The sequence below is a fragment of the Penaeus chinensis genome, chromosome 6 (assembly GCF_019202785.1).
Source record: "Penaeus chinensis breed Huanghai No. 1 chromosome 6, ASM1920278v2, whole genome shotgun sequence".
Taxonomy (NCBI): Eukaryota; Metazoa; Arthropoda; class Malacostraca; order Decapoda; family Penaeidae; genus Penaeus; species Penaeus chinensis.
In genome coordinates this window covers 2625754-2650753 of record NC_061824.1, presented here as the reverse complement: position 1 = coordinate 2650753, position 25000 = coordinate 2625754, and the positions used below count along the sequence as shown (strand labels likewise).

The 25000-nt window shown below is 33.0% G+C and overlaps 2 protein-coding genes across 6 annotated transcripts in view; one reads left to right on the top strand and one right to left on the bottom strand.

Annotated features, from left to right (window-relative positions):
• The window catches only part of LOC125026676 (structural maintenance of chromosomes protein 3-like), a 19770-nt gene extending 1100 nt beyond the window's left edge, over positions 1-18670 (top strand). The window contains exons 2-25 of one of the 3 annotated variants that reach the window (XM_047615282.1): positions 1726-1801; positions 1925-1963; positions 2088-2227; positions 2372-2524; positions 2634-2751; positions 2952-3133; positions 3365-3490; positions 3843-4084; positions 4226-4333; positions 10499-10604; positions 11821-11924; positions 13459-13558; positions 13679-13842; positions 14025-14166; positions 14396-14554; positions 15159-15370; positions 15621-15810; positions 15923-16081; positions 16205-16354; positions 16589-16777; positions 16925-17079; positions 17196-17364; positions 17522-17713; positions 17852-18670. In XM_047615282.1, coding sequence (XP_047471238.1) covers positions 1726-1801; positions 1925-1963; positions 2088-2227; positions 2372-2524; positions 2634-2751; positions 2952-3133; positions 3365-3490; positions 3843-4084; positions 4226-4333; positions 10499-10604; positions 11821-11924; positions 13459-13558; positions 13679-13842; positions 14025-14166; positions 14396-14554; positions 15159-15370; positions 15621-15810; positions 15923-16081; positions 16205-16354; positions 16589-16777; positions 16925-17079; positions 17196-17364; positions 17522-17713; positions 17852-18064 — 3588 coding nt within the window. In that variant the 3' untranslated portion in view covers positions 18065-18670. Of the gene's footprint in view, positions 1-1725; positions 1802-1924; positions 1964-2087; positions 2228-2371; positions 2525-2633; positions 2752-2951; positions 3134-3364; positions 3491-3842; positions 4085-4225; positions 4334-8772; positions 8879-10498; positions 10605-11820; positions 11925-12441; positions 12546-13458; positions 13559-13678; positions 13843-14024; positions 14167-14395; positions 14555-15158; positions 15371-15620; positions 15811-15922; positions 16082-16204; positions 16355-16588; positions 16778-16924; positions 17080-17195; positions 17365-17521; positions 17714-17851 lie in introns of all 3 variants that reach the window. The other 2 variants (XM_047615285.1, XM_047615284.1) reach the window with 2 other exon arrangements.
• A 5263-nt stretch (positions 18671-23933) lies between these two features.
• Positions 23934-25000, bottom strand: part of LOC125026622 (late secretory pathway protein AVL9 homolog) — a 31843-nt gene continuing 30776 nt past the window's right edge. For 2 of the 3 annotated variants that reach the window (XM_047615195.1, XM_047615197.1), the window contains one exon: positions 23934-24265. In XM_047615195.1, coding sequence (XP_047471151.1) covers positions 24156-24265 — 110 coding nt within the window. In that variant the 3' untranslated portion in view covers positions 23934-24155. The remainder of the gene's footprint in view (positions 24266-25000) is intronic. The other variant, XM_047615196.1, reaches the window with a different exon arrangement.

Genomic DNA, 25000 nt, shown 5'->3' with positions numbered 1-25000 from the left:
GCTCATGTTTCCTGTTCTCTATAAGATGGTAGTGTCCGTTTCCGCCAGTCTCTGTCACTCTTGGTAGCATTAACCAGATTGTTTCTACAGTGGTGGTAGTGGTACTGGGGATCCCAGGGGAATGGTCGATTTAGGTAATGATTAGAGCAATAGACTTTGCCAAGTGACAACCAAATTTAATGTTGCTGCACAGACACACGTGGCCAGGCAGTAACTGGTTAACCAAGTTGGCATTGCTGAGTAGGCCGAGGCAGGAAACGGTGATGGCAAGGCTGGCCTAATCACCGTTTAAGAGGGATATGGGTCTGATGACTTACCCAATGTGTTATATTTGTTTGTAGATTTGCTCTAAAGGAGTTAGTTGCTGGCTCTTGTTCATTGGAGGTTAAAGTGTCATGCGATGCTATCCCATTCTGAACAGCTATGAATGTGTTTCTGGTTAGTTAGATATTAGAGGCGTACTTCATTTTTGGTTAGTTTGTTATAACCATGAAAGTTTGCTTCAATTATTATTGGATTTATTACACATTTTATATGGAATAAGGTGTTAAGTTTGAGGCTAAAGTATAAAAGTTAGTCCCATATCCAAGTGGACATACAGGACATGTTCATAGAGAAACATGCTTTCTAAACTGCAGGATAGCCAGTTCCTTTCTGCCCTGACATTGACCCAAACACTTCAGTATTTTGTGGCATTAACCCAGGAAAGTAAAAGGCTACCTTTTTGATCATCAAAAAAGTATGATCATAAAACATTAACACTAGTAATCATTAGTTACCAAGAGGTCCCCAAAATTGTCCTAGGAGAGTTGTTATTCAGTCAGAATCTGGCAGGAAATGATTTGTATACACTTGAATTGACATTTACTGTTCTAATGCCTAAAGTAGTTGTGTGTGTGTGTGTGAAGGGAATGACATATAGATTCTAAAATGCAAGTGATTTGGCTGAAGCTCTGTGTTATCAAAATGTTCAGCTGAAACTGCCCTAATCTACCTTGATTTTGCACATTGTAGCAGTTATTGCAGTCATGGTTGTTTTTCCCTCTCTCTCCTCATCTCCTCCTCCTTCTTCTTCTCCTTCTTCTTCTCCTTCTTCTCCTTCTCCTTCTCTTCCTCCTCTCTCCCTCTCCTCCTCCTCCTCCTCCTCCTCCTCCTCCTCCTCCTCCTCCTCCTCCTCTCCTCTCCCTCTCTCCTCTCCTTCTCTTCTTCACTCCTCTCCTCTCTCCCCTCTCCCTCCTTTCCATTTATATGTATGTATAAATATCAAATATATTATATTATATTATATATTATATTATATCATATATATATCATATCAGAGGTTCCTAATAGTATGTTGAATTGGTTATACACATTTAGCCATTAAAGGGTTGACACTTTTAAGTTTATTTTCACTGGAATTAAAATTGCTTGATACATGGCTGTACCAACACAGCAATGCCATGATATTTGTTAAATCAGAGACTATCTGATAAATTCCTTTCTTTTGGTTTTATTAGAGTATAAGATTTACTTTTATTAAATTAGTTAATCCCACCTCCACTGTCTGTGGTATTTGATTTAACCCATCCATCAACCCAAGAAATAATTCTTTAGTTATGAAAATGAAAAGGAATTTTTTTTCTTAAATGAGTTTGAAATCTATCTTTAGTAAGAGTAATTTTATTTGTTTTATAACATTACAATCCTTTGATTTGTAGGTAATGATGGTTTAATTTATTTCAGATTATTATTCAAGGTTTTAAGAGCTACAGGGAGCAGACGGTTATTGATCCATTTGACCCACGGCACAATGTAGTCGGTATGTCTATTATTTCCTAATTTTTTTTACTTAAAAACAAAGGTTTTGTGGTCTGTGATGCAGTATAACTTTTGACAAGTCTTATGAAGTATCAAAAATAACTCCTCATTTTTCTATTTCCAGTTGGGCGAAATGGATCGGGAAAGAGTAATTTCTTCTATGGTAAGTTAGAGACTGTTATATCTAAATTCATGATTATTATTTAGTGCCATCTAGACATTTGATAACTTTTTAAATGCTCCCAAAATAAAATGAAAAATGTTTAACTAATTTTATTTCTCAACAGCTATTCAGTTTGTGTTGAGCGATGAGTTCTCACATCTGCGGGCAGAGCAGCGCCAGGCCCTCCTCCACGAGGGTACTGGCCCTCGCGTCATCTCTGCTTTTGTGGAGATAATCTTCGACAATCAGGATGGCAGAATACCCGTGAGTTATCCTTAGAATGAATTCAATTTTGCCCTTTTTTAATTTCCTTTAGTAGATAACATACTTTGTTTCCCATCAGTACTACAAGTGAGCCTAGTAATTATATAAGCGCTAATACGTTATTTTAACCTTTGATCATTGCAGATTGACAAGAATGAGGTATGCCTCCGCCGTGTCATCGGGGCAAAGAAGGATCAGTACTTCCTTAACAGGAAGGCTGTCACGAAGCTTGATGTCATGAACCTCCTGGAGTCAGCTGGTTTCTCTCGCTCTAATCCCTACTACATCGTCAAACAGGTAAGCCATATTAGTCTGTCAGTCTTCATTGCTTAAGAATGATTTTAGTTGCTGTTGAAGAATGCAGTGCACTTTTTCAAAATCTTTACTAAATTCTCTCTCATTATAGGGTAAAATCAACCAAATGGCAACAGCACCTGATTCGCACAGATTGAAACTCTTGAGAGAGGTTGCCGGAACACGTGTGTATGATGAGAGAAGAGAAGAATCCAAAGAAATTTTAAGAGGTAAGAAATGCATTCCTTTGGTGCACACATGTAATAGATTTGGGGCAACGTCATGTGGTTGGACATAATCATTTTTGTGTAACTGTACACTGGCAACCCTGCCAGTTCTCTAATGGTCTTGCTAAGTAATTTTGGATATGTTGCTCTATGTAGATATAGGATTATAAACCTTTCTAATGCCCCAATATTTTTTTATGCAGAAACTGAAAGTAAGAGAGAAAAGATTGAAGAATTCTTAAGAACTATTGAAGATAGATTAAAGACCCTAGAGGAGGAAAAGGAAGAGCTGAAGGAGTACCAGAAGTATGACAAGATGCGAAGGGCCCTCGAGTACACCATACACGACAGGGAGCTAAAGGAGACCAGAAAAAAGTTGGATGATGTAAGTATGCACCTTTGTCACTTGTACCTTTTTTTATTTTTTAAGCTTTGCAACATAAGTTTTGGAATTTGTTTAACTACTTTCATTTAGTATGAGTAGAGTATGTTAGACCACTGGAAATAGACTGGATGTTCAATTAAGTGTTTTCTTACACACACACACACACACAATCACATACTTAGGTAAGCATTATATTAACATTTACTGACTCTTTATTTTTTTCTGTTGCAGATGGAGAACCAACGGAAAAACTCCGGTGCAGAACAAGAGAAGTTAAGACAGCAGTTACAGAAAGCTCAAGATGCCATCAAAACCTCTTCCAAAGAAATGAAAGATATCAAACAAAAGCTAGGACAAGTGAGTTTGCGTTTTCTGTGTTACTTTTCTCCGACAGTTTTTAGGTTCATTCATCATACAGGAAAATTTATACAATATATTCATGGATTATAAATCACAAAAGGTGATTATTAGATTAATTTTACTGAAAGTAATTTATTAATGAAAGTGATGCATAAGTTAATCAAAGGTTTCAGGAATTTTGTATACAGAGAAAACCAGTGATCGTTTGTTTATCTGTGTATCTCCTTCCTTTGCATTTGTGGAAAGATACAACAGAAGTTAGATAAATGTAAAAGAATAAGTGTGTTCATACATTTTGATTTATTCAAAGGTGTATATTCATCTCTGTCAACTTTTATTCTTACCTTAGGTCAAGGAGGAGAGAGACACCTACAATATGGAACAGCAGCAGTTGTTGAAAGAAAAGACTAAATTGGAATTTACAATAAAAGATTTAGCAGATGAAGTACAAGGTGATAACAAGTCCAAAGAAAGAGCAGAGAAAGAGTTACAAAAACTGCGCTCAACTATATCTCAAAAGGAAGCTGAACTAGAAGCCATCAGACCTCAGTATGAAGAAATGAAAGCTAGGGAAGATGAGGCACAGCGAGAGTAAGTGTTGCGCTAACTCACCCTACCCCCTTGGTATTGGTGTTGGTTATGATATAGCCCATTGTTTATAGCATTCTAGACTTATATATGGCTCAAGTTTATTTCTTACTGTCATTTTTTTTTTCTTCCCCTTTCCAATAGGTTATCCTTGAAAGACCAGAAACGCAAAGAACTGTATGCCAAGCAAGGTAGAGGGAGCCAGTTCACATCAAAGGAGCAGCGTGATCAGTGGATCCAAAAGGAATTAAGGTATAAATCATTCACTGTTTTTTCATACTTACACAACTTTTCTTGTTTGAAATATTGAAATACCATCCAAGAATTTTTTTTGTTTTTTTAATGGTCTTGGAAGATCATTTCCATTTGGAGAAATATTTTGAATCATATTTTCTGCCATGGTATATATATATCCATTTCGTAGCAGTCTCTCTTGAAGTGAAGTGATCACATATTCAGTTTTGTCAGTTTTCACTGGAAATTCATGTCAAACGACAGAATTTGCTTTGTTATTAAATGTTGATTACTCTAACTTCTGAAGAGATGAAGTCCATCATCATCATGTCATTACATCATTTTCACCAATAGGCTCCCTTCTACATGTCTGTTTTCTGCTTGATCCTTGCAGCAACAAAATTGCATCTTCGTAGTTGTAGATCAAGGGCTGTTTGTGTGTGGTGTCATACTTGTGTGTGCTCTTGTTGGCCTCGCAATTATCCCTTAGCGTATATATATTATTTTTATATATTCATATAACTTTAAATATGTATTCCCCCCTCTGTCCATACTCCCTCTCTATTTCCCTTCCTTAAATAATTTTCCAGAAGAAAAAATGTGGCATATTTAGTTACTGGTTTGGTGTGTGTGTATTTTGTTTTGAATAATAGCAAGTTTTCTGCATGATTTTCCTTGCATTGCCAGTGGTTCATTATTAATTTTTGTTGCATTTCTATACCATTAGATTATGAGTATCCTACCATAACATAATCTAGAGAATCATGGCTACATGTCACACTTATCACTGGATTTGTTTGGATGTTTTGGCCTCAGTGCTCCCACACACTTTAAGGTTCCATGTCTTTATTATTTATTTATTTATTTATTTACTATTTTTATTCTTTGGCATTTATTTTTGTTAGACTGATTATACAATCTTTTCTGTTAATATTTGATTTTGTATTAGAATATTTTTTGTTTCTATATATATTATTTATTGATTGATTGATTTATTTTTTATTTTATCCTGGGCAAAAACAATACTTTTAGGGGGTAGGAAAGGTCTAAGGTAAAATAGAAGTCTATAATCATTGTAAATTGTAAATCAAAGTTGTTTATATACTTGTTGCGTCATAACACACTGCTTGGTCTGCGAAGTACGGCTGTATGCATGGCGATGTGCCAGAGTGTGTGGAGCAGGAGATTCCACTACTTGTAGTGGACTCCTGCATCCAGCGTCTGGAAGTTGCCAGAAACGACCAAAGCTTATGACGCTCAGATTTCTGATACCCCTTGGCAACAAGTTAATACACTTTAGTGTGTGTCTGTGTGTGTTTTCTTGTGTATATATATATATATATATATATATATATATATATATATATATATATATATATATACATATGTATGTATGTACATATACATATATGCATATGTATGTGTATATATACATAAATATAATATACATACATATACGTGATTTATACTAACATTAATGACTATTATAGTTTTATTGGCATCGACTAATAGCATTAGGAAATTAAAAATAGACTCAAACTTAAGGTAAGGGGTAAAAAGGTGAGAAGTTTGACTCCTTGGTCACTAAGTACATATGGAGCCATATGTGTAAATAAACATGAAGGGTTAAATGTGAATTTTTTATGATGAAATGATAGGAAATGAATGGTATGGATGATAATTATTGGATAGCAACTTTTAAGTCTTATAATATTTACTGTTATTATTACTATTACTATTATTAGACATCATTAATGTTACTGTTATTTCTTACTTGTTACCACTTTTAATGCTATTACTACTACCACTTCCATTACTTTTATATTTATGACGTTTTACCTCAAAAGAGGATAATTGTTTTGGATTGTTTATAGGCCAGTCATTTGTATTTGATTCAGATGTTCCAGTACTAATGTAGAACTTTAATTATCAGGTTAATTAAGCTAGATATATATATATATATATATATATATATATATATATATATATATATATATATATATATATATATACATACATACATACATACATACATACATACATATATATACACACTTACACGTATATACAGTTCTTTAGTTATATATTTTTATTGATATATTTATTAATTTGAGATGAAAATAAAAACATTTTTTTATATTCTGATTGACTTCAAGCTTACAAAGGGATGGGTTAGATAGTATTAATGCTTGTAAAAGAGTAAGTTGTTGAAAAGCTGTCCTGAGAGAGAAGCTCCAGTCTTCATATCTGGATGTATTCCATAACCTTTCATTTTCTCTTTGTCTGTCACTTCTCATTATTGAAACTTCTAACGCTTCTTAAAAGTTTAATACGCGGAATGACTAATTGTGATTTGTTGCTGACACTTTGAACAACTGCTGCACTTGTTTCATTGACTGATCTTGGGCATTGACCTATCCTACCACTGCTATTACAACAGTGTTTAGTTTACTATTATTTCTTTTAGTAATATTTATCAGTTAAATTTTTTAATATGATATTGAAGTAGTGGTACCCGTCACTTTTTTATTCGGTTAGTCTTATGTGTTGCTTTTGTCATCGTTTCTACCACTTCAACAATTATCAGAAGCACTGCTGTCGTTTTCCATAGTGTTAACTACTATTATTTCTGTTCTTTGCAATAGTCTCCTGTTGACTACCTACTCACTCTTTTGTGGTAGAGTTAGTATTCTGGCTATTTCTCTGTTACTGCATTCTGGAATTTGGTTAAATCTTCCGTAATCTATTCAAGCTCACCACTTCCCCTCTTTCTCTTTTCTTTTTCTTAATCTCCTTCCAAGGAAATGCCTATGATGACGTACTTGAATCCTCAAGAGTATTTTTGGGGAAAATCCTACTTCAAAATGCCTGAAAAGGTTTTAGTAATTTGGAACTTTATCAGCATTTGATACTGATAACATTTTGAATTGTTCAGAAAGAGAATGTAATTCAATGAATGCTTAATATGGAAATGCAGGCATGAAAACAAGGTATGGTCTGCATTTGTTTGTTTTTTATTTATTTTATTTATTTATATATATTTTTTTTTTTTTTCTTTTTTTTTTTTTTTTTTTTTTTTTTTTTTTTCTTTTTTCTTTTTTTTTTATTCTGGTGTTCAGGATGTTTAATGCCATTTTGCCGCACACATGTAAGTACTGTACAGAAATCCGCCATGGATCCTCACCTGCTTCGTGGCCTTGTCTCGCTCGTTTGGGAGATTCAGGTACGTCTTCTACCATCCAGAATTGATCACTGGTGCTAGCTATTCATTATGCAAACTACAGGCTGTCCTCTTTGCTTGCTTCATTCTTTTGTGGTTTACTTTTTGACCAGTTTTTTGTTTTTATCTTTTATTTTATTTATTTATTCATTTTATTTGTTTATTGCATGGCTACATTGCATGAGCTTTGCCGCTTCTTCCTGTCTGACAAGGTGATAGAGAGTGGTGATTTGATGAGCCATGTTCCTACTTTGTCCTTGTCACATGGGCTTGTGCTTTGTTCATTCCCAAATTTTCAGCCCTTTCAGCAACAGATAGGGGAGTAAGGAAGAATTTTTTTTTACTTTTTTTCTTTTAATTTGTTGGAGGAATAGATTTGTTGCATCCCATTCAGATAAGTCATATATATTTATATAAAAGTACCGTTTGGGGGTCTCCGTTTTTATTTTCTCACTTGGTTATGTCACCTCTTTGAGAGCGAGAGTTGAAATTCGTTTCCCAAAAAGGTGAACGGTTTCAAGATCAGTGGTGGATAAGGGAAGATGGTCCTTGAAGCTGCATTTGAGGCAAAATAGCTATCATTCGTTGGTTGTTACTTCCTTTTGGATCAACAATACTAGAATATATACTGTACCTGTTTCAGTCTTTACTTAAGTGATGGGAAGGTATCCTAGCCCGGCCCACCACTGCGCCAAAAGATCTGGTGATGATAATAATATACGATCTTATGGGATTATAATGTGCTTTGTCTGATTTAGTTTTCATTGGAATATGGTTACTTAGCTTTTACGTTCCAAAGGTGCAGTGACACCGAGGCATCGCAGTTGGACAATAGCACTTCATAATTCAAAAGAAGTGACAGAGATGGAGTATGCAGCTTTAGAGATTACTCCAATAAGGCCTTTTTTTCCTGTGCAACAGAAGGGAAACTTGCCTTATTGAAGATTGGCCCAAGGTGCATAAACCATCGATCGATTTCCAAACCATCCTTAACCCCCAATAGGTAGTTGTTGAACGGTTAGCACTCATTCGAATGTTCACCCGTGGTCTGAAAGGGTTGGAGAAAGGGACTTATACGTTCATACATTCGTTCATGAAAAGTTATTTCCATTAACTTCTTGAGAGAGAAAGTTACCGCCTCCCCATAGTTGGGGTTGGGTGCCAGAGAGAAAGAAAGAGATGCAAGGCCCATACAAGTGGCAGTGTATTCTAGTCCCTTTCTTCTTCCCTGTTGCAGATCGATAGAACGCGCGATGAGTGAAAAAAAGGACCAAATCAAGCGGCTTGATGAGGAGATAAATCGAGATGGGGAACGGAACAAAGAATTAGAGAAAAGATTGCAGGTTGGTATTTTCACTTGGTAAAGCTAGGGACGGAAGATGCTTCGGGGTTATTTGCCTCGGGTGTCTTTGTGCTTTCTTACAGCTTTTCATTGTATGGTATTGAAGGCCCAGGCTTTGGTTGTATTAATATCAGGGTTAGTCTTTTGTCATGGAATTAATACATTTGTAGAGATGTGTATGTGTTAGGAACTGTCTTGTGTGTGTGTGTGTGTGTGTGTGTGTCACATCTAAAGTTTTTTGCCTTCAAGCACTTTTAGGCTTCTGATGAATGTCTTCATGCTTTTTGGACAGTCTTAAGCATATACATGTTTACAAATAGTAATAGTTTTAAGTATAAGTCAAGTCAGAATAGATGGCTGCATATGCAAAAGGTAAGTTAAATAAGTTAAGGACAGAAGAAACAAATGTGTCTAGATTAGGCACTTATTATTGTTGTTGCCACATTTATGTTGCAGTGTGTACATATATATATATATACATATTTGTTTATTTATTTATTTTTTATTTTTATTTATTTATTTGTCTTTCTTTTTAATGGTAGTCCCCCCTCCCCCTGTCATTCTCTTTCTCTCTCTCCCTCCCCTCTCCCCTCTTTCCCTCCCCCCCCTCCCATTTACTTCAGTTATGTTTTTACTTTATGATTTTACATTGTATCAGTTATATTTTATTTATTTGAATCTTCCTATTGTATTCTTTTATATAAAAGCAGGTATGCTATTTTTCCTTTTAAATTTGTTTTTTATCTATTGTTTTTGTTATTAAAGGGAATGTGGGACCTCAGGTTCATTTTACAGAGCCTGTTGAGGTGGCATCCTTTTATTTTTAGGATTAAATGTTCAATGAAACGAGATACTCAAGATTTCAGGTCACCTTTTGTCAGTAGATACGGAGAGGGAAGTTAATCGCAGGTAGCTGGCCTCACCTTACCCACTCGGGAACCTTCGTGCTTTGAGAATGCCACATCTTTTTTTTTTTGTTGTTGTCTGAAGAGTCACTACTGATAGGTATGGTTTGTTTCAGGCTTTGGGTGCTTGCTTCTAATGTGTGTATATATAATTCCTTATCTTTATAATTCCTTACCTTTACTATTTTTTCTCCCTTTCTTGCCTCTTTCTACTTTTATGGCAGATGTTGCTGCCTAAAAATTATTACTGAATTGCATTTTAAAGACAGTGCATGATTGCTTTTACTTTTCCCCCCCTTTTTTTTCCTCATATGTAATTTCTGCATGACCCTTGTATTTCAGGAAGCTTGATATGGTAGTGAGATGTCTGTATGATGCTGGATGTTACACCTCTTACTGTCTTGGATCAGAGTAACTCTCCATGTATGATTATGTAAACATGTATCCTTCCTGCTGTATATTTTCTCCCCCAATTTTTGAACCAGACACAAATATCAAAAGAAGAAATCATCACAAGCCATCGACAGCCTCTCTCATCTAAATCACACCCTGCTCAACATCAGTCACCATCATTATTCCAAAAATCATTATTTTAAAAGGCACAGAAAAGCTCCACCAAATCATCGTTAACGTCAGGTGTTTGTCTCCTCCGTTACCTATCCTTTTCCTGTTCCCTCACACCCCCCCATTCCTTGTCCTACCATCCTCCTGTCCAGGTCTCTCAACAAGGCCGTGAAGTCTAAGCAGGACCAAATTCAACGGCTGGAAGATGAAATTTCGCGTGATTCTGAACGGAGAGTACAGCTTGATAAGAAAGTCGAGGTAGGAGATGCATGAATGCCAGGGAGAAATCAGACACTGATGGGTATACGATAGTTGGAAGAGGATGGAAAGAGGTTTTTGTTACCTGTTTTTATTTTTATATATTGTTAAAGGGTTAAGGGAAGGTAATTTATCTAGTAAATGTATCAAATGATTACAGCGGTTGTCCTTAGAGTGAAATCATCAGTGATAATGTCTGCATAGGTTGGTATATTTATTTACTTGTTTACTTTTTAGTTTTCTCTCGTTTATATGAGAAATGTATAGAGGAACTTAAAGAATTGTGTGTTTTTTTGAAAATTATTTTATTGTGGTTGGTTGCCGGTCATAAGGGAAGTTATTTTCTCAGCTTTCCATCCTCTTGCACTGAGGTGTAGTGGGGGCAAAGCAGGCAGTAAAATTGGCATTTAATTATCCTTAGGTGGTGGATGTAGTGCGGTTTACGCGCAGATGAATCTGGTGGCAGAATATGAATTAACCCATTTTGAATCACTCTGACTAATGCATGAGAATAAAATCTGATCACCCAAATTGTGCTCTTTGAACAACTAGTGTTAGTGTGTGTGCAGATAGTATTGGGATTGGTGTTAGCTGGGGGAGCTCATGCCATAAGCTAGTGTTGTGGGAGGAAATAGTGTGTGTACGACCAGTCTAGCACCTGGACTTTAGGTTTGGCTAGAAATGATATGTGCTAATTGTAAGTGGTGGTGTTTCTATGGTAATTGGTGATTTTTTCCAGCACAGTGGAAACTAGACTTCTTTATTCATATGTTGTTTTTATGTCAAAAGACATTCTTTGGTGGGTATAATTTTTGTTATTACTTTCCAAAGGTAAGTGTAAGTTAAAGACTCCTGTTATTTTGGTACATTGGAAGCAATATGAAGATCTCTTGTCTTCACAAGAACAGAAACGGGTTTCTAGATGTGTATATATATATATATTTTTTTTTTTTATTTGAAGAATGGCTAATTGTGAATTCAGTGCATACTTTCAAGTTTGGCAAAATTTGAAGTAGTTTATACAGAGCATAAGATTGTTCAATCTATAAGACAATTATTTATAGGATTAGAAGTATGAAATTTAAAAAATCTTACAAATTTTGTCTTATATGCAGTGATATATTGATCATTATGAAATTTGTATCAGCTTTGCATAGCCTGTAGTATTTCTGCTTGTGCTTTATGTGCACCGTTTTATTTCTTTGTTTATTTTCAGGAACTCTCTGCAGACACAGAGGACTACCGACAGAGTATTGATGAGCACAACAAAGTCTTTTATGAGATGAAGAAGAGAAAAGACCAGTTACAGAGTGAGAGAAAGTAAGATGGGAATTAGGAAATATTCATATATGCATGTGCTTCAGCCTGATTGCTGGAATTGCCCTTAAAAATGAGTCCCTTTCAGATGTTACCATCTATTATGGAGAAGGACCTTTATATATCTATGCTTCAGTGTTCAGAATACATTTTTTGTGCTTATACTTATGTATGTGGTATCTCTTTCTTATTATGCATCTGCTCTATGCCATTGTTATTGGTGTGCATGTATGTGATTTTTCATGTCTCGGTTTTCTTACTTGAAGACATGCTGGACTGCGCATGACGGTACTTTTGGAATGCTGTTGCCTGTGAAAATTCAGTCAAAACACACTGGTGCATTTAGTTTTTGAAATGTTTGATTTTGTGTTATTTCATTCCCCACAGATGATGATGTTATGGTGTGCTGTGTATGTAGGTGGCTTTTTACTTATGATTTCTAGTTTTCATTACAACTTGGCCTTCAAACTACCCCTTGCATTTTTTCACTAAGCTGTCATGATAAATTGCATCTCCATAGGATAACAAACTAGAGAGCCAGAAAATGTGGGAACAAGTTCGTTTAACAGGGGAATCTTTGTGCCAGCGAGAGGCTTGTTTACGCAGCTGTTACTACACCAGGAGGTTCACATTTGATTGACCATTTTTCTTTGTTCTGTGTCTTGTGCTTGTCTTGATGTAGGTTATGTTTTTAGTTGTTCACTTCTTAGTAGTTGTGATCTTTCACCTGACCTGGCTGTAGCTTAACTTCCCAGAATAATTGAGTATTGTCAGTATGTTAATTCACAAAAAGCTGATGAAAATATAGAATAGTTTCAGGGGATATAACTTTATTCTTTCTTGAAATATATAACCTTAATTTTGAAGACAAATGAACAATCTAATTTGGATTATACTTTTTATTTTGAAATGTATAACACTTCACATAAACAAAAATGGGCAAAAATCTTCTTTCAAGGAATAAGGGAAAAGTTTGATTATTTATGCAAATTGATTTGCTTATCATAATGCCAAGGTGAATTTCAGATTGCTTCTTTTGAGGTCCATGTTTAGTGTTTTCTGTCCAAGTGATGTTTTAATTTTGCACTTGTTTTGTCTGGTATACATAGTTGTCCTATGTGTTTTGCATGTGTGTTATTAATCCAAAATGTGTTATCGAGTGTGTTGAAGTTTTCATTCATTGTCTTTAGTTAATGTTAATTGTGCACCTTTTTATTTTTGCTTTGCACCATTTATTTTTGAGAACTTGTTTGGTTAATTTCCATCTATTTTGTAATATCTTAAGAATTAGAAAAACAAAAAAAATTGTCTAAGTCCTTTGTAAAATATATATATATATATATATATATATAATAATTAATTAAATTCCCAAGAATACAAGTTCATTTTCTTATCTTGACCAGTATGATATATATAATCAATGATTAATTAAATTCCCAAGAATACAAGTTCATTTTCTTATCTTGACCAGTATGATATATATAATCCTCCTTGTTAAAAGAAAAGGAAAAATCTAATACAATGTTTTGTTCCACAGCGAGCATTGGCGCAAGGAGAACAATCTTCAGCAGAATGTGAGCACTCTGAAGGAGGAACTGTCAAGAGCAGACCAGTCGCTTCGATCTATGGCTGGCAAGGTAAGGCACCAACAGAAATTTGAAAGTGATTAGATCATGGCCTCAAGTGATGATGATTAATTGATTAGTTTTAATTCTGTTATCTGATTTTCATTACCTCTTTGTCTTTCTCAATTTCAGCCCATTTTAAATGGGCGAGACAGTGTGCAAAAGGTGCTAGACACTTTTCGGGAACGTGGAGGCCATCTTGGAGAGATTGCCACACAGTATTATGGTCTTCTGATCGAGAACTTTGAGTGCGAGAGGTCCATTTACACAGCCGTAGAGGTCACAGCTGGCAACAAGTAAGTCGACTGAAATTCTTTTCCATGCATTGAAGATTTAAATTATATCAATTCTCAAAACAGTATGATTAGAAAATAATGCAGGACTTTATTTCTTAATGTAACTAAGGGGGTATGCACAAAGACAGACTACTTTCATTATTTTTGTAAATTACCTCTTGATTAATGTCATTGTTCCGCAGATTGTTCCATCACATTGTGGAGTCGGATAAGATTGGCACACAAATCTTAAAGGAGATGAATAAACAAAAGCTACCTGGAGAAGTGACATTCATGCCTCTTAACAGATTGACAGTCAAGGATATTGATTATCCACAAACAAATGTAAGTAATTGTCTTCAATGTCACTGCTAACTATGCAGGATTTATCTATTTGATATTTGATTTAATTTTTTTTTTTTTTTTTTTCTTTTCTTTTCTTTTCTTTTTCTTTTTCTTTTTCTTTTTCCTCTTACAAAGAACAGGTTTGCAAGATAATATAGTGAGATTAATTATACAATAAGGTGGGGCACTTTTAAATTAACACAGAAAATAACTCCATTTCTTCTATCAGGATGCCATTCCCATGGTGAGCAAGCTTACTTATTCAGACCGGTACCTCAAAGCGCTGAAGTACATCTTCGGACGCACCCTCATCTGCCGTAATCTTGAGGTGGCCACACATCTTGCCCGCTCAACTCGACTGGATTGTGTGACACTTGATGGTGATCAGGTTGGTTTGAATTCAGTTTATTTTTATATAAGGTGGAGGGGCAGAAGTCTGTGGGCAGTTGAGTGTTCAACTTAGACTTGTGACAGAGAAGATCAAGAGGTTTAGAACATGTTAAACTAGGATTGTGGTTTCCAGCCTTTTACTTAGTTTCATACTTTGCTACATGTGTCTTTCAACAAAACTAAGAAAATATATGTTGTTAGTGACCCCCTCACTCATATATATATATATATATATATATATACATACAGACTTTTATACATCTATCAGAAATAATGGTTTCAAAAGCACCATGTCCAAATTGGGCACATAATGGAAAGGTCTATAGTATCAGATATAAACTAACTTCAATAACATATTGTGTTTAGAAGCTGCTTAGTGACCAAATCAGTATTGTAATTTATTACTAGTCACTCAAAAAATCCCTAAATAGGCATTTTCTGTGCTGTATGCTGCACTAGTGTCTAAATTTAACATATACTGCTCATTGACTTCATAGTGAATGGACAATGAGTGCAAATGCATAAAACTTTGAGCTATAAACATATGATTTGTTGACAGGACAACTCTTCCTAAATATTTATCAAATTTACTTTCTTATCAGGTATCCAGCAAGGGTTCCTTGACTGGTGGCTACTTCAACACCTCAAGATCACGCCTGGAAATCCAGAAGGCGAGATCTGAGTTGAGGGACCAGATCACCTCGGCAGAAACAGAGCTCAGGACACTACAAGACACCCTGAGAAACACAGAGCAGGAAATCAACAAGATAGTGTCTGAAATGCAGAAGACGGAGATCAAGAACAGCAAAGCAAAGTGAGTATCAAGTTGTTTTGTTAGATTGTTGAAAGTAGCACCTAACATGTTTACTCTTACAAGAGGTTGTTTGCTTATTAGTGGCAATTTCTTGTTTAATTATCCTGGTTTATGAAGATAAGTAGTAAGATAATTTACAAACACAAAATGCTTTTAAGTCTCAAAGAAAGATGTAGGGAAAATTTTCCTGAATACAAAGGCAAAGTATAAAGATTTATATGTTAATTTATCTTTTCCCCAATCACCATAGGAACCTCTTTGAGAAAGTGAAAACAGACATTCGTCTAATGAAAGAAGAGTTGTCTGGCTTAGAGCGCACAAAGCAACCCAAAGAGCGGTCTCTATCTCAGCTGAAGGCCAACTTGGAAGCCATGATGGCCACAAAGGAGGGCCTGGAATCAGAGCTTCACCAGGATCTCATGGCCACCCTTAGTGTCCAGGTATTGCATGGTCTCGTTATAGTGTGTTAAATGTCTATGAAAAGGGTAATTTTTTTATATATATATAAAATCAGTATTGTTTATTTATTTGTTCATTTTCCTTCACCTTTAGGACCAACGTGAAGTCGATCAGTTGAATGATGACATCAGAAGATTGACTCAGGAGAACAAAGAGGCCTTTACACGGCGCATGAAGCTTGAGGCTGACAAGAACAAGCTGGAGAACTTGTTGACAAATAACCTCCACAGAAGAAAAGATGAACTTGTACAGGTAATTAAGAACAGTTTACATGGTTTAATTATATAAATAGAAATACATATTGTCTTAGTTTCAGTTATAAAAATAAATAAATAAAAATAGATTTAATAACTATTTTACTTTTATCACTTCAAGGCCCTCCAAGAAATCTCAGTAGAGGACCGCAAACGTCAGCTAGAGCATAGTCAAAGTGAGATCCAGAGAGTGGATACACGTATCGAGGAAGTAGCTGTCCAGTTCAAGGAAGTGGAGAAGAAAGTAGGAGAACATCAGAAAAAGGAAAAGGTAAGAAATGTGGCGATTGCTTGATGAGAGGAATTATTCAGCAGCTCTGTACTTATTCTTTTTCTCTAGTTTTAAAGTTCTAATACATCTGTTATTATTTATGTATTTATCCTTAGTTTTTCTTTACTTCAGTGTTTCCATAGCCTTAGGAAAGATGTATTGGATTTGAAATGGTGTGTTGAGAGAAGCTAATTTGGTCCTAGACCTCTAAAACCGCTTTTCATTATATTCCAGAGTTTAAAAGCTGAGCTGGAAAAACTGAAATTAAAAGAAAAGGAAGTAATGGAACGTATGGAAGAGGATGCCAAGGATTTGGAAAAGATGGCATCCAAGCAGAATCTTCTGCACCAGAAGATTGACGAGTGCACTAAGAAGATCAGGGACCTTGGCTCCTTGCCCTCCGACGCCTTTGACAAATACCAGGTATTTTATGTTGTTCTTTTGTTTCATATTTTATTTTGTTATTTTGTAAATAGATTGCTGGTATTTGATACACTCTAAACCTATGTTTGATTTATATTAGTAAGAAATAGAGCATGCAGTTGTAAAGAGCATTCTATTCTCTCTCAGAATCTAGCAACAAAGCAGTTGTTCAAGAAACTAGAGACTGCAAACACAGAGCTCAAGAAATACTCACATGTCAACAAAAAGGCCTTGGACCAGTTCATATCTTTCTCTGAGCAGAAGGAAAAGCTGGTTTCTCGGAAAGAGGAACTGGATAGAGGGTAAAGTCTTGATGTAATACTGTCTAGTATGTATAATCTTTGGGAATAAATAATGAAGAGAAGGGAAATTGTTAATGTTATAATCATTTTTATTTAATAGATGTATGTATTTCCAGTTATGACAAGATCAAGGAGTTGATGAGTGTCTTAGAACATCGAAAATATGAAGCCATCCAGTTTACCTTCAAGCAAGTGTCAAAGTACTTCAGTGAGGTTTTCAAGAAGCTTGCTCCTCAGGGACATGCTCAGCTCGTTATGAAGTCTGACCAAGATGAAGAAAGTGAGGTAAGTAAAGATGTTGATTGTCAGGAAGTTCAGAGGATATTGGCCATTGAGTGATGCAGCTTCAACTAGTTGAGACATGTTTCTCACTGGAACTGCCATTGACTATTAGTAGTATATTTGGCAGATAAATGTATCATTGCCCCTCTTTTAACAACAGCAAGAAGAACAGGGAACTGTAGACAACTTCACTGGTGTCGGCATCAGGGTGTCCTTCACTGGCCGGAATGCGGAGATGAGAGAGATGAACCAGCTGTCTGGAGGTCAGAAGTCTCTTGTGGCTCTGGCTCTTATCTTTGCCATTCAGAAGTGTGACCCTGCCCCCTTCTATCTTTTTGATGAAATTGATCAGGTAAAAATGTTTGGGAGTATTACCAGGCTTTCTTATTGTTTGTTCAATTTGAAAAAGTGTTTTCATGAGTATTAAGCATTTTTTTTTTATTGATTATGTGTAAACTTATTTCAGTATTTTACTCTATTTCCTTAACAGGCACTTGATGCTCAACACAGAAAAGCAGTTGCTGACATGATCCACGAACTCAGCAAGGATGCGCAGTTCATCACCACAACTTTCAGACCAGAGCTGCTTGAGCATGCCAACAAATTCTATGGTGTCAAGTTCAGGAACAAAGTGTCCCACGTGGAGTGTGTCTCAAGAGAAGAGGCATACGACTTTGTGGAAGACGATCAGACACATGGTTAAAAAGAGGATTTATTTCCATAAAACCATCTGGTGAATGGGCTGTGAGATGGAAAGCATGCTATATAAAGACATTATTATTGCATATTCCATCAGAACTGGATTTATTTTTTAAGAAGAAAAAATTCCTTTGTTTGAGAGGAAGCAGAGAAACTTTTTTAAAGCCTTGTAAATATATTTTCTCCCACTCATCCCTCCCTCACCCCATAATGGGGTAGGTAAGAAAGAGAATGATATAAAAGTATATAAGAAAAAAAGTTTGAGTTCAACTTAAATGTACATAAGAATTTCATTACTGATGTTGCCTGTTAATTACTCCTTTAATTGGAGTGCAATTTGTATAAAAGATTTTCATCGAGAAATTGATGCTTATTTTTGATGTGCAGAAGTGGAAAAGGGACCTGAGGTACCAACCATAATTTTTACACTACTTTAGATAGAAAGCACTTCTTATTTGTCTATTACTGAAAATCACAAAGTTACAGATGTTAATTAAATGATTTTTATTTATGAAAACAAAAAATAAGTTTTGTTTAATTTATATCATGGAAGAAAAATCATGTATAAAAGTGCTTTTTTATTTCTTTTGTAATAAAGGAAAATATTACATTGAAATTGTTTCCTTTCTTTTGTCCTAATATATTGTACAGGAAATTATAGAAATCCTATGAAAGTAGGAACACACTTTGTAATATTTGCCAGTTTGTGGCCAATTCAGAAAAAAATTTAATATCTCAAAGGATAATCAGACACCCATTTCATCTGGTTCTTCATTTGCAAACAGTAGTACAAGTAAGCAATATGCTCTGAAATTAGGCTAGGTATAAAACTCAAGATATTTTAAGCATATATATCTGTGTACAAGTAAAAAGAAAAACAAAAATCTGTCATTTGTTTTTGCAACAATATATACTGCTAAGTAAACCAAAGACCTTTGTGCAATAAATAGTTCTAATGCAATGTGAACTAGTAAAAAAAAAAAAATACAAGGCCAGGGAATACATTTGAGCAAGACAAACAAAATTATTAGGGAAATCCAATTACTGTTACCTGTTGACTTAAAATAATAGCCACTGCTACCATGGAATTATTTTGCTACATTGCTGAGCTCTCAAAGGTGTGCACATGTATAGCCATAAACATTAAATGCTAAACTTGGGGTCTTCTTTTTTTTTTTTTTTTTTTTTTTTAATGAATACATTTACACCACATCAAATGGCCATACAAACACTTAGGAGCAAATCTATGGTAGGCAAAAATAAACAGCCCTAATATTTTGTGGGAAAAGTTCTATAGGTTTTATAGCAGAAAAACACAGCTTAGTATACTGACTTAGGAAACCTCATACTTTCATGAATAATGAATCTACAAAAAAAAAAAAAAAAAGGAAAGAAAAAAAATTGCAGGTGTAATAAGTACAGCTTGTGATTCACTTATCTTTAAATGAGAACTAATCCTTCATTCAGCTAAACTGTAAGATGTAAGTTTGAGGCAACTAAACATCCTGCTTCATGTTCCCATGGTAAGAAAATACTTCATGAAATCCAAACTAAATATCAAAAGACTATAATCTTGGTGGACGATTTACTTTCCTGATTATATTCATATTCCCAATCAGCCAATCACTTAAATTATTCGGTAAAGGCAACTGCAGGAAATCAGAACAAAGAAAATATCCTTTATCACCTCCTAAGTATATTTACTAGAGATATATTCTAGGAAAAACATATATAATGATACTCGTACCAAGTTACTTTACTGACGATAATACACAAAGCTCCATTCGACTTTCATTCAATTTAGTTTCTCAGTCTTGAAATATGTTCTAAGATATTTGAAAAACATGCAAAAAAAAAATAAAATCTTAAGTAAAGTTCCCCTGAATAATTATATTACTAATTACACACTTATTTCTATAAAAGAAAATTGAGCATATTATAAAAGGTAAACAAGTATTAGTCCAAACCAAAAAGAATTTCCATTACTTGATAAACAATAAAAATCAAACAAAAAAACAGCTGCATTGAAGACCATAGGTACATACTATGTATACTGTTAATGACATTAATCAACTTCCATGCAATAAATTACTTTTATTTTCAATTAACAAACTCGATGTTAATAAAATCAAGGTAATACCTAATTTTTGGCAGCTTATATAAATGACAGAGTATATGGAAAAAAAATATGAGTGTTTGTGAGAGTGTGTAAATGGATGAGAATATGTTTGTAAATGTACTTGTGCTTCTGTGGTAATGTTAGGCTAAGAAATCTTTATGTATGACAGAGTTTAGCTGTGAGATCAAGGTAGTGTAACAGTATTTGAATGAGAACTTTATATTCTGATCATAGCCCCTCACCCAAATACAAATAAAAATATTGAGTGGCTTTCTATTTATTAAAAAAAAAAAAAATCATAATTCTTTCAGATAGTACATCCACTTAAAGAAAACAGTAAACAACAATAAACAACAATATGTAATCCAGTAACGGGAGATGCTTGGCTTATATGCTGATACACAGGAATGAGTTGCATTGATACACCACCATGATAGGGAGGACTGGAACTTTTTTTTTCACATGTAACATTGAATTTACAGAGGCACACACTTTTTGAGACAGCTAAAAAGCATTTTAAAGGGAGGGATAAAATGGTTGAGAATCAGGTCCTGCTTTAAAAAAAAGTTTCACATTCAATATCAAACTACTTCTCGTTACCTACCCAGTACCTCCCTTTAAATCTTATTATCATCATTTTACTATGTTCCCTCCTCTTTGTTACATGTTAGAAAAAAAAGTTTTTCCTGACCATAATACCCTTATATACAAAAAAGAAAAAGAAAAAAAGGTACTACCTTTCAGTTCAATAAAATTATGTAAATCATATATATAAATCTGACAGTCATCATCAATTCATGTATCTATCCCAACTTCTTAACTCTAAAATCTACAATAATAGAAACTATCAGTTTTCATAAATATCTGAAGAAATACTTTTCATCAATCTTACCTTATACTTATAACAAACTGCTTATCACCTGACTAGAATCAATCCAAGGAATGTACGGATCACTTCCTTTGGCTTCCAGTTTTTAAAGATTAGTAATCAATAAGAAGAGTTTTTTAAATTCAGCAATCATCATATTATGAATATGGTGTCATATCATTTTGTAAATTTCTGGAAACATATTTTTATGATCAATATCATTCAGGGAGAAAAGACATAGATCAAAAAGAACATGGAAAACCTGAATGATGCCAATAATTTTGAAAATTAGTGAAAAACATGATAAATACGCAATATCCATGCTTATGTACATTAGATAAAATAATAATAACCAAGACTCTTCTAGATCATTTCACAATGGTTAGAATCTTGCTTTTGGCAACATTTACATATTTCTTTTATAGTTCATTCATCTCTTCACATACTTCCAAAACAAAAATTGGGGGAGCGACACTTAAAGAAAGGGACACTCAATGATTTCCTAACAACAAAGCTTCTCCTTGTTCAAATACCTTACTCTCCCTTTTAGCAAACGATACAGACTCTTTTGTGGAATCACTAGTTGCATCCATCCAGATTATTCAAAATATGAACCTATGAATCTGAGAATATTGGATAATCATTGTAGATGAGGTGTGCTTACACTGTTCTCTGTTGATAACAAAATAAATCTACTGACTATATTCGCATTTTGCAATAACTCAACCTTTGAAATACCATGTTGGATAATGTAACTTGCAAGATAAATGTGTTCCATACGACACTGTATGTAATGTAAAACAGTCTCAGTCTTCTAAAACATGATATGAGATAATACCCTATCACAATATACTTCTAACCTAAATACTCTCACCTTGTCAACAGCAAATACATTACCCTATCCAATCAGGCCACAATCTTTCTTTAATAACCCGAAAAAGCTGATCTGACATCTACACACTTATTCTACCCTCTATATAATGGAAGCAAAATGAAAGCATAAACATCAAATAGGTGACACAATTTTGCTTTTTGGCAACTGAGGAAGTTCAGATCTAACTTTTTGGTCCTAAAAAAAAACTGTGATACATATTTGATATTTAGCCTCTTTTCATGATTGTACTTTTGCAACTCTATCTTGGTTGCATGTCTACATGACAACATCACTGTTCACAAACATACATACAAACTTACATATGATAGGGTCACGAAGTTACATACTTTGATCTGTAACTTCACAAAATTCATGCCAAAAAGAAAGAAGGTAATAAAAAAAAAGAAAGAGAGGAAAGAAAGAAAAAAAAGGAAGTAAAAAAAATTAAATGATTCCTAAAAAGCAAAGGTCTGCCAGATGCACATCAGATCAAAAATACATATCATATACATATATATATATATGTCATTGGTGACAATTTCACACCTAATAGTCTGCAGTTCGATTCATTATTCAACTTACAGTATTACACAGGTTGAATTTATCTAACACCTACATTAGCTTTGATTCATTATGGAAACTAGGAAGTTATACACTCAAAGACTCCTGCATTCATTAAATAAATAGCATACAAAATTGAGACCTTGAAATAGCTTCTTTCCATTTTCAGTAAGTTTTATTACTTATATATATATATATATATATATATATATATATATATATATATATATATATATATATATATATATACATATATATATACATATATATATGATATATATATACATATATATATATGATATATATATATACATATATATATATGATATATATATATATATATATATATATATATATATATATATATATATATATATCATGTATATGTGTATATATATATATATATCATATATATATATCATATATATATATGATATATATATATATATATCATATATATATCATATATATGTATATATGATAAATATATATCATATATATATCATATATATATATATATATCATATATATATATCATATATATATATATATATATATATATATATCATATATATATATATCATATATATATATATCATATATATATATATATATATATATATATATATCATATATATATATATCATATATATATATATATATCATATATATATCATATATATATCATATATATATCATATATATATCATATATATATCATATATATCATATATATATCATATATATATCATATATATATCATATATATATATCATATATATATATATATATATATATATATATATATATATATATATATATATATATATATATATATATATCATATATATATCATATATATATCATATATATATCATATATATTGATCTATATATATATATATCATATATATATCATATATATATATATCATATATATATATATATATATATATATATATATATATATATATATATATATATATATATATATATATATATATATATATATATATATATATATATATATATATATATATATATATATATATATATATCATATATATATATCATATATATATCATATATATATATATATATATATATATATATATATATATATATATATCATATACATATATCATATACATATATCATATATATATATATATATATATATATATATATATATATCATATATATATCATTATATATATATATACATATATATGTATATATAATGATATATATATATGATATATATGATATATATGATATATATATGATATATTTAAATGATATATATATATGATATATATATATATGATATATATATATATATTTATATGATATATATTGATATATATTGATATATATCATATATATATCATATATATATATATATATATATATATATATATATATATATATATATATATATATAAGATTGGATGTGCTTCACATTGACTTTCCACATAATGACACAGATTCTCTTACCAGAAAATACAAATATAATACCATATCAATAAATAATCTATTATAATAATAATACTTCAATATGCTGAATATATATAAAATTCTCTTCACATGGTCTCTAACTGAATCTAAATTGACTGACAAACACGAAGCCCTTGAAATGTGAACAAAATAATGATAATCTTGTGCAAATAACAATTAATTGGTCACAGTTGACAGTGTCCCAGTCATGCTGTGTTTGTTTCTTATTTCTTCATCAGCATTCACAATTGAAGTGCTGCCCTCTACTGCTTCTAGTGCGGTTTCTGCTGAAAAGTATAATTGCACTGTATAATAACAAAAAATACTGATAACATACTGCTACTGTTACACAAACTATCAAACCTGTTACTGTTACTACTAAAACTAAGTTCCTGTTACTGTTACAATTGCTGCAGCTTGCCACTCAAAGGAAAACGCATATATACATACATACAATTTCTCCATGTCTACAATTTTGGCTGAAGCATATACTATTTTCCAGGAAAAAAAACTGACTTTAAGCCAAATTTCTCCATCACCCTAATGATTATACTCTTAACCAAACAAGCAAATAACTGTTTAGCTCACACAACTTGGAGTATGTTCAATGTACGTTATATTCTAAGTAGGTATAACTAGGTAGCTCCCTTTCCATTTTTCCAGAGAGCCTTTTAATGGTTGTTACTGGTAAGGAACTCTTTGTTATCATAAATAAGGGGGGAATTTTTGTTTTGCTTCTCTTAATTATAACAATATTGAATAAATTATACAAATAATTATGTATCGCTATCTGATATCTCATCAGCTCCACCCCTCTATGTGTCCCAGTCAATCTGTTTATGGTATGGTAGAAAGAAAAACAAAAACAAAACTAAGAAACAAAGATTTTTTTTAACCCCTTCCCGACGGGTCAGGCCTATGGGCGTCATAACAATACGCTCGAAATGTGGCATGCGGCTGTCCCCCTGTGGCGGCGCGCCAAAGCGCTCCGAGGCAGTGATTCGGCTTGATGTACTGAACTC